General features: G+C 58.7%; 1 protein-coding gene across 5 annotated transcripts in view; it reads right to left on the bottom strand.

Moving 5' to 3' along the window:
* Positions 1-15,179, bottom strand: part of TOM1 (target of myb1 membrane trafficking protein) — a 45,127-nt gene that overhangs the window by 6,570 nt on the left and 23,378 nt on the right. For all 5 annotated transcript variants that reach the window (XM_042947663.1, XM_042947664.1, XM_042947667.1 and 2 more), the window contains exons 4-12: positions 14,938-15,087; positions 14,481-14,615; positions 14,212-14,358; positions 11,316-11,432; positions 9,193-9,326; positions 7,598-7,631; positions 7,195-7,288; positions 6,198-6,318; positions 1,831-1,906 (exon numbers count right to left, since the gene is read on the bottom strand). In XM_042947663.1, coding sequence (XP_042803597.1) covers positions 1,831-1,906; positions 6,198-6,318; positions 7,195-7,288; positions 7,598-7,631; positions 9,193-9,326; positions 11,316-11,432; positions 14,212-14,358; positions 14,481-14,615; positions 14,938-15,087 — 1,008 coding nt within the window. The remainder of the gene's footprint in view (positions 1-1,830; positions 1,907-6,197; positions 6,319-7,194; positions 7,289-7,597; positions 7,632-9,192; positions 9,327-11,315; positions 11,433-14,211; positions 14,359-14,480; positions 14,616-14,937; positions 15,088-15,179) is intronic.

The following is a 15,179-nucleotide window of genomic DNA, read 5'->3' as shown; positions in this document are numbered from 1 at the left end:
TACCACCTTCCTCTTTCCTGCAAGTAGAGGTGTGTGTATATTTCCTCCCTGTGGCTAACTGAAGGTGGTGTAGGAGCCGGGAGACCTGGGTTCTAGTTCCTGTCATTCCCGGGATTGCTCTGAGTCCTGGGGCGGGGACACCTGTCTCTGGGCTGCAGTCCTTCATCTGCAACCGGAAGGGGTGCCTGTGCAGTTCGCCTATGCCCACGAGGGGTCAGGTGGCCTGAGAGGGAAGTGCTTCCAGACGGCTTCCAGAACGTTCGGATGCATCTGGAATCTGGGAGCCAGATTTTCTGGAGTGTCCACCTCTGTTCCTTAGAGCTGTGCAGGCCATCTGGGGCTCCTGCTCCCAGCACTGGCTATGGAGCCAGGACCCAGGACTGTGAGGTGTTGGGCAAACTACCTCACAATGCTAAGCCTGGGCTTTCTCGTCCGTAAGTGGGGAAAACCACACAGCAGCACCAGGGAGACTGAACGCTTCACTCTGTGCCAGGCATCACGCTAAGGATGTTAACCTCTGCTGCCTCACTTGCCCGGCCTCTCGATCTCAGTTTTCTCATCTGTAAATGGGGATAACAACACGACCTAAGGGTTTGTGTGATGGCTCAGAAAGGCGGGCTGTAGGGTGCCTGGCACAGGGCATGGCTGTGACAGATGGCCACTTACAAAGGAAAGTAGCTGGAGGCCCTGAGACGCAGGTGCAAATGTGCTGTGCTTGGTGCTGGGTCACAGGGCACACACGGGAGACGTCTGATTCTCTAGCTGGTCTTGCCTCCACGGTGTTCCAAGTCTGGCTCCGCTCTGACTTGGGAATGACTCCTGAGATGCTGGGGATGCCTTTGGGGAGTCGCCAGGACCCCCCACCCACTTGTATACTGGGCAACTTCCACTCCCTCCTAGCTGCTCTCCCAGCTTCCATGCTGGTTCCTTCTAAAATGGACAGAGAAACGTGCCCCTCTGCTCAAGCCTGGCCATGGCCTCCACCTCACACAGTCCTCCTGGCTACCCGAGGCCCTCGGGTCCCTGCTGCCCCTCAGGCTTTGTCTCCTGTCGCCCAGTCCAACCTGGCCTCAGAAGCCTGTGCTGTCACCGGCTGTCTCCCTTCATTGCCCCCTGCCTCTCCGACTCCTGGGCCCAGCCGTTTCTAATCACCTCCCGAGGAGCTACTCTGTCCACTTACTGAAACAGAAATTCCCCCCACCCCAAGGGCATCTAGAACAAATCCAAAGGGGTGAGAATTGTACTTGGAGTTCCTGCCAAGGGGGAGGGGTCACCCACAGAGTGTGTGCAGTGCCGGACATGTGGCTATCACTCCATACGCCGTCAATCAATTCGATGGAATGAAAATGGCACCCCTGGAAGCCTCCCTGAAGTTTCAGGGTATGTTCTCTTGTCCCCCCTGTCCCCACTCCTGCAAATAACAGGTCTCCAGGGAGGCGGGGAGGTACAATGCCGATGGAGCTCTAACTCTGCTGAGCCCCTTAACACGCCCTCTCGCACACCCCACTGTAAACCGTGCTACGGGTCAGCAGTCTGTCCGCGGACACGCAGCTGGGAAGCCAGGCTGCGGGACTCTGGGCTTTCTGAATCCTTGCTCTAGCCCTTCCTTGCTGTGTGAACTTGGGCAGGTGACTTAACCTCTCGGACTGCTTCCTCAGCTGTGAAATGGGAGGTGTCACATTAGCTACAAGGGGCCAGTGACGGAACCAGATGAGGAGAGGGATGTGTCATGTTGGGGCCCAGCACATGGTGGGTGGGGGTGTGGGACCGGGGGGCAAGGATCCTCTGGCCCTCCTTCCGGACAAGGTAGCAGCAGGACCCTCTGCTTACCGCTCCAGTGTTCTGCTGCCGGGCATCCAGGGCTCCAGCCAGGCCGTCTGTTGCTTGGGGGGCTTCGTATTTCACCCTGAAACGTAGAGGCCAAGACCATGAGTTCTGCCCTGTGGTACCAGGCATGCTGACCGAGGGCGGGATGCACGGGTGGGCAGGGGTGAGCTGGACTCACATCCTGTGTGGCCCCGGGTGGTGCCTGGGCAGGGGGCAGCGCAGGCCTCAGGATGGGCTCCAATTCTGCAGGCCCACCCGCCCGCCTGCCTGCCTGCCTGCAGACCGTAGACCCGGGCTTAGACGTGTGACCATGACAGGCAGCCAAGGCTGGAGAAGTGAGGGAAGGTGGCGCTGGCCAAAGGCCAAGAGCAAGCTCACCAATGGCTCTCATCGGATCCGGCCAAACTCGAGGGATGAGAAACCATGCCAGTGCCCCATCCCCATGGAGAATTCCCACCTCCAGACCCTTCTTTGAACAGCTTCCTCTTTTTTAAAAATGTTTATTTTGAGAGACAGAGAGAGTGGGTGCAGGGGAGAGGCAGAGAGGGGAGGAGAGATTCCCAAGCAGGCTTCACGCTCAGCATGGAGCCCGACGTGGGGGTAGATCTCACGACTGTGACAATCCTGACCTGAGCTGAAATCAAGAATCAGACGTTTAACCAAATGAGCCACCCAGGCTCCCCGAGCAGCTTCCATTTTGTAAGGTAATAAATCGTGGTTCTGTACGAGGCTGCCTTTGGATGGAGAGTTCCATTTGCTGTCGTAGACACACGTGCAGATGGCTGGGTGGGGCGTCATCCCACATGGTGCCATCCTGCGTCGGGCCCCAGCACGAAGCTCTCCCCTGCCCCGTCTTGGCTGTGCTGGGGGATGGGGCGCCTGGATGGCTGTTGGTTAAGCATCCGACTTTGGCTCGGGTCATGATCTCATGGCTCGTGAGTTCAAGCCCTTGCATGGGGCTCTCTGCTGTCAGTGCAGAACCCGCTTCAGATCCTCTGCCCCTCCTCTCTCTGTCCCTTCCTCTACTCTTGCACTCTCTCTCTCTCTCTCAAAAATAAAAAGAAAGAAAGAAAGAAAGACTAAATGTCCTGGGGGATGCCACCAGCTGGACGGGGCAGAGAGGGCAGGGGCTGAGCACAGGGAAGGTGTTTGCTGTGTGTGAGGTGAGTCGTGGGGAGCGAGAGAATAAGGCAGGAGTCAGGGGAAAGCTGTGTGGCAATGGACTGGGGCGGGGGGGGGGTCTCTCCTGGTTGCTACAGGGGGACGTCAGAGGCGGCCTTGGGCGCTCAGCCCTGATTCTTGGAAGGAGCCCCTCTTCTCATTCTGGAGCGTCAGCTGAAGGAGGCGGGGCCTTAGCACCAGCTCGGTCCAGTTCTAAGGGGAAGAAGTGAGCTGCAGAATCCCTGTCACAAATGGAAAGCCCTGAAGGTCCGGGGGCGGGGGTGGGGGGCAGCTCGAGGCTTCAGGAACCCGAGCCCTATTGACTGAAACCGTTGCGATGCCAAATGGCCTTCCTGGGAATGGGGGAGACTGGCACGTCAAAGGGCCTCTGGGGAGAAGACCCCCAAATTCCCAGGCAGCCATTCTGAGGGCACTGGAGTCCACTCCCTCCTGTGGAGGCGGCCGCAAGTGCCATCATGAGCTCAACCCCCAGTTCCGCAGCTCCTGCCCATCCCTGGGCTAGGGACGATCTGCAGGGCTGGGTTGGAGCCAACACGAAAGCCAGGGTGGCGGGCGGTGTGCTCACGCCCTCCTGGAGCTTGGTATCCCCGGCTGAGTCTGGGCCCTGAGAGCTGGTGAGGAGAAAGTAATGTCTAAGACTGAGCCATGCGTCCTGCCCACTCCCGGTATGGAAGTAGCCCCCTTGCTGTCCCTCCTTCTAAGACATGGCAGGTGCATTGTGGAAAAAGGCAGAATAAGGCATGTTCAGACCTAGGAATATACAGGAATCAATGCCTTTCTTCACTCAGAAGAACAATACATTCTTTCCTAGTTACGCCCTCGCCCCCACCTCTGCTCTTCCATCTCTCCTGCTCCCAAAGCCCTCAGGACGAAGCGTGGCCGTCCCCCCGGGGCCATGCCTGCAGCAGTGGAGGTGGAAGACACCCGGGATAGAGGAAGCTCCCGCAAGGCCCACGCCCAGGCCGGGCCGCAGATGCTGGGCCAGGTGTCTCCTGCCCCACACCCAGCGCAGGAGGGAGGAGGGCTACGCCTCCGAAGGTTGTGGTGAAGGTGGTGGGCAGGGACTGGCCCGGGGGCCCCTTGGATGACAGCGGCACTGGGGAGGTCATCCAGCGCAGTGCAGTGTGTCCCCAGGATGACAATACAGAAGAGCATCCTACTTCCAGCAAAGCCTGGCTAGGGTGCGTCTGGCTCAGAGAGATGCTCCCTGTCGCTCTCCTTGGCCTGGTCGGCTGGAGAGGCCACGACTGTGCCACCTGGGGTTGGGGTGTGGCTGGCAAGGAGCTGGCTTCCCGGTGAGCAGAGGCAGAGCTGGCACAGGCTGGAGGGAAGCAGGAGCCGGGAAGGCAGAAGGAGGTGTGGGTCAGACTCCAGGTGGGCAGAAAAGGCCTCAGAGGATTCAAGAGCCCCTGGGCGGGGGGGGGGGGGGGGGGGGGGGGCGCGGAGGGGAGCAGGGCAGTCAGGCGGGCCGGGGACTAGAAGACCCAGCAGAAGCCTAAGGGAGGGACCACCAAGCAGAACAAAGGAAAGAGGAACTTGACACCAGGGCATTCTGGTCCCTGCCACGTGCTTTCTGCTGAGGTGGAAACCAGTCCCCAGGGACCCAGGGAGGGCCTGCAGGGGACCCCATGACGTGAGAAGGTCCAAGATGTCCCCTCCCCTCCCCCCACCCCAGCATCTCACGCTCTCCCTGCCTCTGAGCCCAGCATCTCACGCTCTCCCTGCCTCTGAGCCTTTGCACACGCTGCTCCTATGGCCTGAAACGGCCTTCCTGACTCCTTATCCCCAAGGTCCAGGCCTGAGCACCCTCTGCAGAGCTGCCTGCCACCACGTGTGTGTCCACAGTGCCCGGCACCCCCATCCAGGGCGGCCATAAGCACCGCACGGCGGCGGTGTGTGCACCTTCCTCCCCATGAGACTGCGGGCGCCGGGGACGCCTTCCTCTGCCCCCCAGGGCCTGCTCCTCAAGGGAGTAACAGAGCAACAGCAAGCCTCGCCGGGCTGGCGAGCCGGGCCGACTGCCAGGGGCTCTCCGGCGTGGCCAGCATGCTGCCTGCTGGGGCCTAGCGGGCGGGCGGGCGGCCCTCCCGGCCGCACATCCCAGTGGACCCATTAGCTTCCACCCGCACAGTGGCTTCTCCGTGCCCCAAACTCCACGGCAACTGTGAGCTGCTGGTCCGCGAGCACTGGGCCTCGTGAGCGCAGACTGCCCAGACTAAAAACGCTGCTCGCGGCCCAGGGTTTGGTCCGGGCGGCAGGCAGAGCCAGCTGCAGCCTATCAGATTTGACCTGGATGTGTGGTGTGGACAGGGCATGGCTGGGCCCTCAGAGGCCCACTGACAGTTCCCAAAGACAGGGCAAGGAGGGAAGGCCAAAGGCCATTCAAGTGACCAGAATGACCACCGGGGAGGCTGGGGCGTCTGCTGAGGGAGTCCCTTAATCCAGAGCTTTCCTTGGCTGTAAATCCTGGCTGCCCGTGGCGCAGTCCAGGGTCCTGAGCAAAGGGCTGAGAGTACCAAGCAAACTGCTTCCCCTGACAAGCCTGTGTGGGGCCAGTCCCGAGACGTCGAGGCAAGGCGCCTGCCGTGGCTGCCGAAAGCACCTCCCTGAAAACACCAGCTCAGCAAAGGACAGAACCCCAGCCCTGGGGCAGAGGGAGCAGACCCAGGTGGGGCAACAGGGACTTCTTGGGGCATTAAGGGTGGCTAGGCAGCAACAGAAATGACTAGACAAGTCCCTGAGGTTTTATCAGGGATCTTCTCTGCCTGCCCTGGGGGGTGTGGTGGGGAGAGGCCGGGCAGGACACTGTTTGGGAACAAGCAGCCCTGGGGTCCCGTCCTAGTGTTGCCACATATCAATGGTCTGACTCGGAGCAAATGACTCGGCCTCTCTCAGTGCCTCAGTTTCCTCATCTGATCAGATTATGTGAGATTCTGGCACACAGTTGCTCATCAAACCACAGGCGTCCCTTCTTCCCCCCAGGCCTGCCCGTGGGGCATGAAGTCTGCCTCTGGGGCCACCGGGACTGACCTAGGGGGTGGGAGCTCTGCCATCCCGAGGGGGTGCAGACAGCAGACTGTGTGTCCCTCCACACGGCATGCCACGCAGCTGGGTTCAGGGGCCCGGAGAGGCTCTGCCCTGATGGGGAGCCCGCAATGCAGGGGACAGGGTGGGGCTGGGCCACTCACTCTTTTCGTTGGTCAGCCAGGGAGCTGCCGCGGGTCAGCGCAAACATGTCAAACTCGCCTTCCAGTTGGCCCGAGGCCTCCAGAGACTGCAGGCCAGCCCTCACGCTGCTGGAGCCCAGGTCTGCAGAGACAGAAAGGGACATGAAGGGCCCTGCACACTGGGCAGTGGCTGAGCTGCTAGGCCCAGGGACCCAGGGACGGTTCTGGAGAAGCAGGGGGGCGGTGGGGGTGGGCGCGGGGCGGGACAGCGCGGGTATCCGGATGGGGCAGCCAGGTCCCTGCTGGCTGAGGGGCTGTGGGTACGTGACTTCCTCTCCCTGAGGTGGAGTCACAGTCCCCCTCCCGGGGCAGCTGTGACGAGTAAAATGCTGCCCACCGCATCTGGCACAGGACACGGCCGTGCGGTGGGCTGGCGATCACACGCGCAGCTGGGTTTTCCAGCAGCCTCGCATTAGTGATTCAGAACGGGCTCTGACGTACTTCCTGGGCTCAGCACAAGCAGGCAGCCAGCGGCGTGAAAACCAATCACAGTGACGATGATGGCACCTGCTAGCGTGTCCCGGGAGCGCACCCTGGGCCTGGTGCGACCTGGGGCCCTTTCATGCATGAGCTTACTCAGTCCTCGCGACGACCCACGAGGAAGGGCCCATTCCTGCCCTTTACACAGGAGAGGGGGCGGAGGGCGTTCAAGCGACTAGGCCAAGCTCGCCTCGATGGCTCAGGCCACGGAGAATTCAGTGTCGAGGGGCGACCACAGAACAGGGGGCCCCTGAGGCCCGGGGGGCTCAGGAGCTGTGGGCTGTGAGGGTAAGAGCCCCACGTGTTTGGTCCTGGGTGCCCGACCTTGCAGTGGGGTTCAGCCCAGCGAGGCGGGGTCTGGGCCAACGGTCTGCTGTTGGCATTCCAGCCCCAAACTGGGAGGAGGGCACCCCCAAAAGTGAGGGGTGCCCGCAGCACCGTCGTGCGCCCTCGGCCAGAACCCCCACCCTGAACTTACTCATTCCCGCCAGCTGGGACGAGAGGCTGCTGGTGGCCGCCTGGTCAGGGCCCATGTCGATCAAGTCGGCCGCCGCCTCGGCCTCCTGCGGGGCCTGGGGAGAAGGGAGATGCCGCCGTTGCTGGGGGACGTGCCACCAGGGCCCTGGCAGCTCTGTCTGGGAATGAGGGAGTCTTCCCTGCTCTGCCCCTAGCTCAGCTGCACCCCCTGGGGGGTTGGGAAGCCGGCATTAGCTGATGGCGGGGCCTTAGTTACCTTAAAGGGACAGTGACATAAAAAGTTAGAAGGGGACTTCTCTAGGAGTCTGGACAAGAGGGCACATCCCGTGCAGGTTGTCTGGGGAGGGAGCCCTCCTCTCCCACATCAGCACGGGCATGACCTGGTCATAGAAAAGCGCCTTTACCTTGCCGGTCTGGCCCGTTCGGAACCGTTCAAACCTACGAAGACAGAAACGAGCCGAGTCAGAGAGACAGAGAGGCCCCTGAGCACAGCCCAGCCCGGGCAGGGTTCCTCACACTGCAGGCCTCCCAATCCACCTGGCGGGTCACGATTAGGGTGACAGACCCAGTTTACGCCCGGGATGCGTATCCCTGCCGGTGTATCCCTGGGGGATGGGTAACAGTGCCCCTTGTTCACTGGCAAGAGTGTCCCAACTGGAGTTTTTGACTGCCTGCCCACTCCGGTCGTGACTGGCACACACACAGGGACGGGCCAGGACAGACAGGAAAATGCGGACGCACGGCACACAGCAAAGGTGAGTTCTGTTCCCTGAAACGTTCCCGACACGCCAAGGGGCTGCTGAGGTGGGCGGAGAAGGCCGTGGTCTGCTGAGTGCTGGCCCTGTCACTTACTGAGTGACGGTGGGTACATTAACGTCCCTTCTGGAGCTCGGCCTCGTCTTTTACAAGGGGACGACGGTGGAACCTGCCTCCCAGATGCGAAGCCCCGGCGAAGACTGAGTATGACCGTGAACTAGGAGGCAGCAGGCATAGGATATCAGGCCGGGCCTGATGCCTGTGGGTGTCAGGGGGTCCCAGTCATCCCCAGATTGGGTCCTTGGGCCATCTCAGCCCACACCCCAAAATGGCAGAAAGGGACACTTCTATTCCACTGAGCCGGCGAGCAGGAGAGGCCTCGTAGACGTGGCCCACGGCAGCCCTGCCCCACACTCAAGGGACTCAGAATCACCTGTGTGTTGATGGACAAAGATGTGAGATGAACAAGGGCTGGAGAAGGCTGGAATAACTGTGTTGTGACCCAGGGACTCCTGGTTGCTAAGTGCATCACCCCATAGGGCAGGTACCGCTGTGGACCTCGTTTTCAGATATAGAGAGCCTGGCACCCCTTCTCTGTATTAGCACCTGAGTGCCCTCTGGGGAACTGCTCCTCCCCCATCTCCTTGTGACCCTTCAAGGGCCCTTTTTCCCTTCTCAACCCAGTGGGAATGACAAAGCTGAGCCAATCAGCTTCTCTTGAACAGAATGACACAAAGTGGGCAACTGTGCGGGGCCCATTTACTGATGGCAGCACCCTGGGGACGTGTCCTGGGAGTTTCTGCCCCCAGTCCCCAGGGCCGCCCTGGGATCTTTCTTTCCTACTCTGCTGGGAGGCCTCACTGTTTCACTCTTTTCTGGATTCTGAAAGCTTCCCATTTCATAAAGGCTATTCTCCTAATAAATTATTTTCCTGCCTAAGTGAGCTGCGTGCAGTGTGCAGTCAAAGAGTCAAAGGGCAGTAATTAAGTCAAGTAACTGGTCCACAGCCCCAGAGCCAGGCAGTGGCAGAGTGAGCAAGGATGGACCAGGCCCACACGCAGGGACATGGCAGCAGGGCAGACCCCGGCAGGGATTGGAGAGGTGGCTGGAAGGCTGGGCAGACTTCATGCCCTCCGGGGAAGGAGACGGCTGAGGACACGCCGGGGAAGGGGGGAGACCACAGGAGGTCAGACGGTGCGAACAGGGAGCCAGGGGAGGGAGAGGGCGGGGGCGGCCGGCCTACCGTTCGTGGCGCAGGAACACGTTGTTGAGGTTGTCGTTGACGATGAGCAGCTCCTCCGTGAGCTGCTCATTGGCGATTCGGGGGATGAGCTCCAGGACCCGCAGCTGCATGGCTCGGCACGTCCTATTGAGCTCCTGAGGAGGCAGGAAGGGAGATGGCCATAGTCCCTGGGCCCAGAGTGAGGCCATCGCCGGGGGCCGGGCCCCAGCCTTTGTGCCGCCTTGGAGGATGGAGGGGTTTCCAAACCAGACTCCAAGCTCCCAGGACAGCTTTCGGGGTTCCGCAAACAAGCCTCTGGCTCCCACGTCCGGTGTTCTACACCAATACTGAACATGCAGGAGACAAGTAACATGTGAGGCGGGGCTGCTGGCTTAACCTGGCTGCATGCAGACTTGGTATTGCGGTTCCAGCCGCCACTTCTGCTCGGTTGAAAAACCAAGACCCCCCAAGAGGCCGGTGAAACAAATCACCATTTCTCTGGGTGATGGGGATCTTTCTGTCACCAAACCTAAATAAATGAACTAGAGGACTCTAGCTGTTACCTGCAAACCCCGATTTTGAATTTCTGCCTCATTGTTTCCACTAATTTCTTTTTTAAAGACTTCTTTACTTTGGAATAATTTCAGATCTGCAGAAATGTTGCCAAGGTAGTCGAGTTCCCGTAACCCCTTCACCCGGCTTCTCCTCAGTTTGGCATTTGTCAAAGATGTGAATGCCAGCCCAGCCCTATGAGCTCAACTCCAGACTTTCTTCCAGTGTCACTGTTTTCCCACTAATGTCCTCCTGTTCCAGGACCCCCCATGGCACTGAGTCGCCATGTCTGTGACCGATCTGTAATCAGCAAGTTACATGTTGAAACTCCTTTGGGAAAGAAAGAAAAAAAAAAAAAAAAAAAAGCCACAGCATTCGAAGTTCTTCCTTTGTAAGACTGACTTCTTCTTTCTTCAGGTACCTGCCACAAGGTGGACAGGTGCCTGGGTCGAGGTCTTGAGGTTCAGATGGTCATCGGCACTGCTGACTGTGGCCACGCGCTGGCACATTCCTCCTAGAGGCCCCATGAAGACCAGACACTGCCCCGACATTGACCTGTGTTCTCTTTCAGACCCTGTTACCCACCCCCTCTGAGGATTTCCTCATCTGCCTTTACTGTGGGGCAGGGCGGGCTGGAGCCACTTTCAACACCTTGTGGGCCTCCCTTCTCTTCCTCCTGTGACCAAGCACACTTGTGGCTTTGTTCCCACTTCCGTACCCGCCCCTCTCAGCAGCCGAAAAGCAGCGGCTGGAGCCAGGCTCCTGGGCTCGAGTTCTGCTGCTTACCAGCCACATGACCCTGGGCACATTCCATGACCTCTCTTTGCCTCAGTTGGCTGATCTAGAAAATGGGGATAATGAGAGAACCCGTCTGTTGCTGGGTGCGGTGAGGACGGAGTGAAGAATGAATGCGTATCAAGTGTTAACATCAGAGCCTGGTGTGCAGGAAGTGCTCATTGCTTGTGAGCTGTTCCCGTGTCAACCCAGCACTCACACCTGGTGATTCCTGGGCCTTGGTCGCTGCACCCCCACCCCCCCTGCTTTCTTGGCACCTCTGTGAACTGACCTCCACGGGTGGGGTGGTGCCTTCAGTGGCTCCCAGCTGGGGATGGGACTGCGGGAATACATGTGACATACGGAGAGAAAGCCGGTGGCTTGCACCTGCCCCAGGGCCCGAGACCGCCTGCTCTTTACTCTCAACGCCGGCGCTGCTCCCATACCTGCCTGCTAAGCTTCAAATTCTGGAAGGGGGGAAATCCCACCTCCAAGCTTCTCCTCAATACCGCTGACTGGGGGCCTACTCGGAACCAGGCCCAGGGCTGGTGTTTTACATGCAAAGCCTTATTTAAATCTCATGTCACACTCAGACCTTCAAAGCTCTTATGAGAACAATCTTACAGATGAGGAAGCTGGGGCAGGAGGGGCCATTTTGTTCCCACTAGAAAATGGCAGAGCCCTGAATTCCAACGTGCTGGGGTCCAGAGTCCCTGGTTTTAAGCCCTCCCACTGTGACCGAGGAGTTCAGAGGAAGTCACGAAAGCTGCAGCGTGGGTGGCGGAGAAATGTGCGTGGACCGCTGGGCGCTCGCTCACCTGTAGCAGCTCCACGTCTGCAGGCTCTGCCTGGGTGGGGACCAGCTCCGTCAGCATCTCCGACATCACCCTCACGTTCCCACTCACCATCTCGAGCTCGCTGCGCAGCTTCCCGATCTGAAACACACGGTCGGCCCTGGTGAGAGAGGCCAGGGGGCCAGGGCCGCCGCTCACGAGGAGAGGCTGGCGCCACTAGCCCAGGGGAGCTGACCCGCCAGGACCCTCTTGGCTCCTGGGCCACAGCGGGGCACGAAGAGGCCTGTGGTGGGCCTGCCCCACCCCCCCAGAGACCCCCTCACAGAGCTCTACCGACCGTTACCATCTCCAAACTGGGGAGCCTGGTTCAGGCAAGGCCAAAAGGAAAGCAGCTGAAGGTAAATGCACCACAGAGTGCGGCTGCAGGGCTCCAGCATCTCCTGGGGCCGAGAGGGCAGCTAACGAGGCCCTGGAGGGCAGTTCCCCGCCCAGGGGAGAGGAGGGAATCAGCAGGCCGGCTTCCTGCCTAGGATGACAGTGCTGTGAGGACAGGACTTGCTCCTGGTCTGCTCCTCCCGGTCTGCTCTGGTGTCCTGGGCTCTTTCAAGCATGAGTGCCACGCCCCACCTTGAGTGTGAAACTCAGATTTAGCGCTTGTTAAAACCATGTTAGCAGGTTTTCAGTGATCAAAGGGTTCCAGGGTGTCAGCTTGGGGAATCAGCGTAAATCAGGTCGCACAGTCCCCACGTGGGTGAGGTGGCGAAGGGCCACTGGTCCAGTGTCTTATGCCGTGGGGCTTTGTGGGGTGCTTGGTCTCAGGAACTCTGTGGACATTGTGAATGTCTAGTAAGGCATCAGTATGAAAGTCCTTTTTTTTTTTTTTTTTAAACTTAAAAGATTTTTGAGAGAGCGAGCATGGGCGGGGGAGGGGCAGAGAGAGAGGGAGACAAGAGGACCTCAAGTGGGCTCCGTGCTGCTGACACGGAGAGAACCCAATGCGGGCCTTTAACTCACAAGCTGTGATACCACGATCCGTGCTGAAGTCGGACGCTCAACTGACTAAGCCATCCAGGCGCCCTGGTATGGAGGTTCTAAAATTAATCTGGACGAAGAACCTTGGCCATGGAATACCTTACGGGTCCAGTTATTAAGTGGCTTACGTTCTGAGAACTGCATGTGACCTAGCTGATTTCAGATTACGAGAGTCAGTATATAAATTTACGATGCCTGTGACAGCAGCTACCATTTATTAACCACCTACCAAATGCCAAGCATTCAACTTTTGTTGCTCATTAACCTTTACCACAATCTTACGAGGCACGTATCATTATCCCAGCCTTTACAGATGAAGAAATGCGGGTGCAGACACAGGTAGGAACTACGGGTCACAGACACCTTCCAAACCCCAGGACACGTTTGGTACATTTGGCCGATTTAATGAACACTCTTGGTATAAATGAGTGGAAAGACTACTGACCACAAGCCCAGTGTGTCCGGGTCCGATGGGACCTAATTACAACAGAGTCTGGGAGTGACACCACTGGATGCCTGGAAGCTTTAACATGCCCCAGGAGACAAGAGGGGAGCTGGAAACTAAACACCGCCTACTCAGTTTTGTTTAACGAGAACCTTCTTACCCTGGATGTAATCAGGCTTAATCCACGCCGATGTAAGACTTCAGGCAAAAAGGTTAAAAGCATAACTAGGCTACATGAAATTTGGATCACAGGGTGATTTTACAAGTTTTATACCACTTTAATTGTATGTCCAGTTAGGAAAACTTTTCTAGTAATATTTGTGACTCTGGGAGATGATTTTATAACTTATTGTGAGATATCCAGTACAGAAGCTTCTCTTCAGATAGGTTGGGGTGTGAAGGGCTGCTGGCAGGTTTGTTCATCCAGATGAGACAGTACAGGAGATTAGTGGGTCCACTCTGGAAGGTCAAGTTTCACTTTGTTTCCATCACAGACCTGTGTCTCTCTTGCCAGTATCTTTAACAGCTAAGCTTTCACATGTAGCTGGTATGATGGGTCTAAAGTTCGTAACACAGCTCAAAAGTGGGCATGCCGAGAACACGAGGCCTCAGCTCACATCCCAACAGCCACGGCTAAAATGGGGCCACACTGGGGCGCCCGGCTGGCTCAGTCAGTAGAACATGTAGCTCTTAATCCCGGGGTCGTAGGTTCGAGCCCCATGCTGAGTGCAGAGATTAAATAAATAAACAAACTTAAAAATAAATAAATGAAATGAGCATGTATCCAGCTTATTTTGGTGATGGCTGCAGATATCCCTTGGGGGGCAGGCGGCTTTGCCAGGTGGCCTTGCCCCCGACTCCAGGAGGAAGAAACTGAGGGACAGAAGCTAAGTCAGCGCATCGTGAGTCTTGTGGGCAATCCTGCAGGGCTACTCACGGAGCCCCGGCCCCTGGAATCTTACACTACACCCCAAACCTTCTTCTTGGAGCTCTGTGGGAAGCATCATGGGTACAGAGCAAGGGTTTAAAGAAATGTTTTGTGCAGATGTTTTAAAACTGTTTTTAGCCAGAACCTCTGTTCAGATGAAATCGTATTTGAGCACATAAACAAACCACCCAAAGAAGACGAAGACGCTGTTGCCGAAGGGGCCACCTACTGGGCACTTACTCTCCCCGGTGCTGCCTGAGGGGCTCCGTGGGGCACACACTTTGGAGAACAGCCGAGGTGCAGGACCGAGCCTGCTGGGAGTCAGACAGACTTGAGCTTGAATCCCACCACCATCTCTGATGAGCTGTGCGGCTCTGGGCAAGTGAGTTTATCTAAGTCTCGTCTTTGAAACAGGAAGAATGATACATACCCAGTGGGGCTGCTGTGAGGATAGAAATTTCCATACCGAGAGGGGCCCTCCCTGCCCCGCGTGGCTCTGACTCAGGCTTGTTTACCTGCTCAGGGGTTGGCGTGATGGGTGTGTCACTGGGGAGTGCGGCCGGGACGGGCAGGGGGGCGGTGTGCTGGGTGGGGTCTCCTCCATGGCTGGCGTCAGTGCCCACAGAACTCTGCCCTGATGGCGCCTCTGAGCTGAACACGGTCTAGCGGGCAAAAACCGGGATCAGTGAGGCGGGCAAGCGCGTCAGAGAGCAGCCGGGGAAACTGCTTGGTAATTCCCCCACCTGCCCCCCCGCCGCTGCTCCTGCGGGAGGAGTTTCCTCACCCTCTGGGGCGTGTGGATGGGCGACAGCATGTCCAGGTCGGTCATCGGGAAGTCCAGGCCCTTCCTCCGCAGGTCCTCGTAGACGGCGACCACACCCGTCAAGTCGGGCGAGCTGCGGAACGCGTCAGCCCAGGACTGAGAGGGGACAGGGGGACACGGCCGGTAACCACTGCTCACCATCTCCCCCGCGAGCCCACCTATCCGCCCCCAGAGAGCAGAGATGCCCTGACTCGCTGGTCCTCGGACCGCCGCGCCCACATAGCCCCCGCCAAGCCCCTTCCCCGCACTCAGAACCTCCAGTCAGCGGACACCAAGACGGCCCCACGTGAGAAGGAGCTGGAAGCAGACAGAAGAGCAGCGATGGTGGGGGCGCCTTGCTGTCTGGCCAGGCCCTAAGCTCTCTCCCCACCCCGGAAGGCGGCTGGCACGGAGCTTGGCCCGGCCTGACCGCGCTCACCTGGATGAGGTTGAGAACCTTGTCGTGCACGATGGTGGGTGGGTTGTTCTTGGGCAGGATCGTCCTCACCAGCACGCCCTCCACAAAGTCCTGGCTGGCCACCAGCACATGGAAGCGGTGCCCGCAGTTCTTGACGCAGGTTTCCAAGACCTGGAGGCCGTGAGGGGCCCGTGAGCAGGAGTGCCCAGGACCCTTGCACTCGGCCTCCATCCCGGAGGAGAGGCTGAGTACGGGAGGGGCCC

Source organism: Panthera leo, chromosome B4, assembly GCF_018350215.1.
Source record: "Panthera leo isolate Ple1 chromosome B4, P.leo_Ple1_pat1.1, whole genome shotgun sequence".
NCBI classification, from domain to species: domain Eukaryota; kingdom Metazoa; phylum Chordata; class Mammalia; order Carnivora; family Felidae; genus Panthera; species Panthera leo.
Note: the sequence above shows the minus strand (reverse complement) of the source record. Positions and strands in the feature narration are given on the sequence as shown.